Below are 2,001 nucleotides of genomic sequence, written 5' to 3'. Positions count from 1 at the left end.
CTCTTCAAAACAGCTAATTATCAGCAAAAGGTATTTATTTACTATTTATTGCTTTTGCAACTCATACACATGCCATCTTATTACAAATTATACTTTTTTCTTTATTTACAGAAGCGCATTTGGAATGTTTCACCATTGTGAATTAAATGGCTACAACATCTACAGTATATGCTGATTAAATGATCAACTTTTAAACATTTAATGCTATTATCTGACATCCATGGATAATTCAACACATTTTTCGACCATTATATTGGCTGGATACATTGATATTGGGAATTTTAAGTATTTATGTTTCATTGTTTTGATCCTGTTGTTTGTTGCAATCATTGTATCAAATCAATTAATTATTGGAATAATATGTAAGGAGAAGTCCTTGCATGAACCTATGTATGTTTTTTTATGCAGTTTGTCTGTAAATGAACTGTATGGCAGCATTGCTTTATTTCCATCCCTTTTAAGTAATATGCTACTGTCAAAGATTCCAGAAGTTTCACTGACCCTTTGTCACATTCAAATATTTGCTTTATACACTTATGCATCTGTAGAATTCTGTAATTTAGCAGTCATGTCTTATGACAGATATGTAGCCATCTGTTACCCTTTGGAATATCATAGAATCATGTCTCCTGCCATGACAGTTACGTTGATTGCTCTGGGGTGGTCAGTATCAGTTATCAAATTCTCCATTAATTTTTCTTTGAGTGTACGGCTACAGTTGTGTGGAAATGTAATGGACAAAGTATGGTGCGACAACTACATGCTTGTGAAATTGGCATGCGCAGACACAAGAGCAAACAACATTTCTGGCATAATCGGTACCATTCTAACCATTGTTCCTCCTCTATCATTAATTTTGTTCTCATATGCAAAAATTTTAAGTGTCTGCCTAAAGTCTACAAGAGAAATGACCCAAAAGGCTTTAAGCACATGTACTTCACACCTTATCTCACTACTGAATTTTTCTGTTGGATGTTTATTTGAAGTTATCCAGAGCAGATTTGATAATGTGCCTATGCCCCCTGTACTACGTGTGATTCTCTCACTTTATTTTCCTATATGTACACCGCTTATCAATCCCATTATGTATGGTATGAGACTTTCTAAGATAAAAAGGGCACTCAAAAAATGTATTTACCCATGGAACCACATAAAACCCATATCACAGTAGTGTGTAAGACTATTATTCTTTGCGACCTATAGGGTACAAGAATATACTGAATAATGAATGTGCTCTTTCAGTAAATCTGTAAAATTATTATTAGGAATCTGTGATAATGATTGATGATTACACAATGTAGAAATGTTATAATGTTTACTTACTGTACTTTTCTAAATTAAAAACAATTATAAAAAGGGTACCACTAACAAAATATTATTTTTAGTTTTAAATGTTTCACTGTTTCTTACTTTGTTCTGTGTTTTTTGCTTTCGGATTTAACAAAGTTGTTTCTTTAAACAAAAAATGTGATAAAATGCTGTTTGTCTCATTGGTTTAACTTCATTATGGCGAGTGAGCAGTTCAAAATCTGTGTGCCTCCCTGCCCACGTTACAGTACATCATGGGCATCTGTCAAGGCAGAGCAGCAGCTTAGATCATTGGGGGTCCCAAATGGAGCTTGCTGAGGAGTTTGAGATGGGTCCGTCCCTTTCTCAGTTTTCACCTGCAGGCCCTCTCAGCATCCAGAAGCACGCTCTGCCCTGAGTGAAGGCCCAATGCTGACATTATCCAGTTCTGAGGAGGTGGATATACTTAGCACTGAGGCAGGGGAGTTTGATGATTTCCTGCCAAGGAGTTTGTGACTCAAATTAAATATCAACCAAACTGAATATCAACTGGCAGGCCAAGAAGCAAGAAGTGCATCAAAACAGTAAGCTAGGTGACTGCTTTCTGCCTAGCATGTCACAACCACCGCATCAGGACCTGGTGTTTTTTTTTTGAAGACCAAGGTTTTGAGGTCCTGAAATAAATCATTGATATTGGGAATCCTTTGCCCATTT

General features: G+C 35.9%; 1 protein-coding gene across 1 annotated transcript; it reads left to right on the top strand.

The window, feature by feature from the left end:
• Positions 1-217: 217 nt before the first annotated feature.
• Positions 218-1,705, top strand: LOC107577417 (olfactory receptor 11A1-like). The gene is made up of 2 exons (XM_016263499.1): positions 218-1,130; positions 1,557-1,705. Exons 1-2 carry the CDS (start codon positions 221-223, stop codon positions 1,703-1,705), a joined length of 1,059 nt encoding a protein of 352 aa, XP_016118985.1. The 5' UTR covers positions 218-220.
• Positions 1,706-2,001: the final 296 nt, after the last annotated feature.

Source organism: Sinocyclocheilus grahami, unplaced genomic scaffold, assembly GCF_001515645.1.
Source record: "Sinocyclocheilus grahami isolate Dianchi unplaced genomic scaffold, SAMN03320097.WGS_v1.1 scaffold5986.1, whole genome shotgun sequence".
NCBI lineage: Eukaryota > Metazoa > Chordata > Actinopteri > Cypriniformes > Cyprinidae > Sinocyclocheilus > Sinocyclocheilus grahami.
The sequence above is the reverse complement of the archived record's forward strand: the minus strand, read 5'-3'. Positions and strand labels throughout refer to the sequence as shown.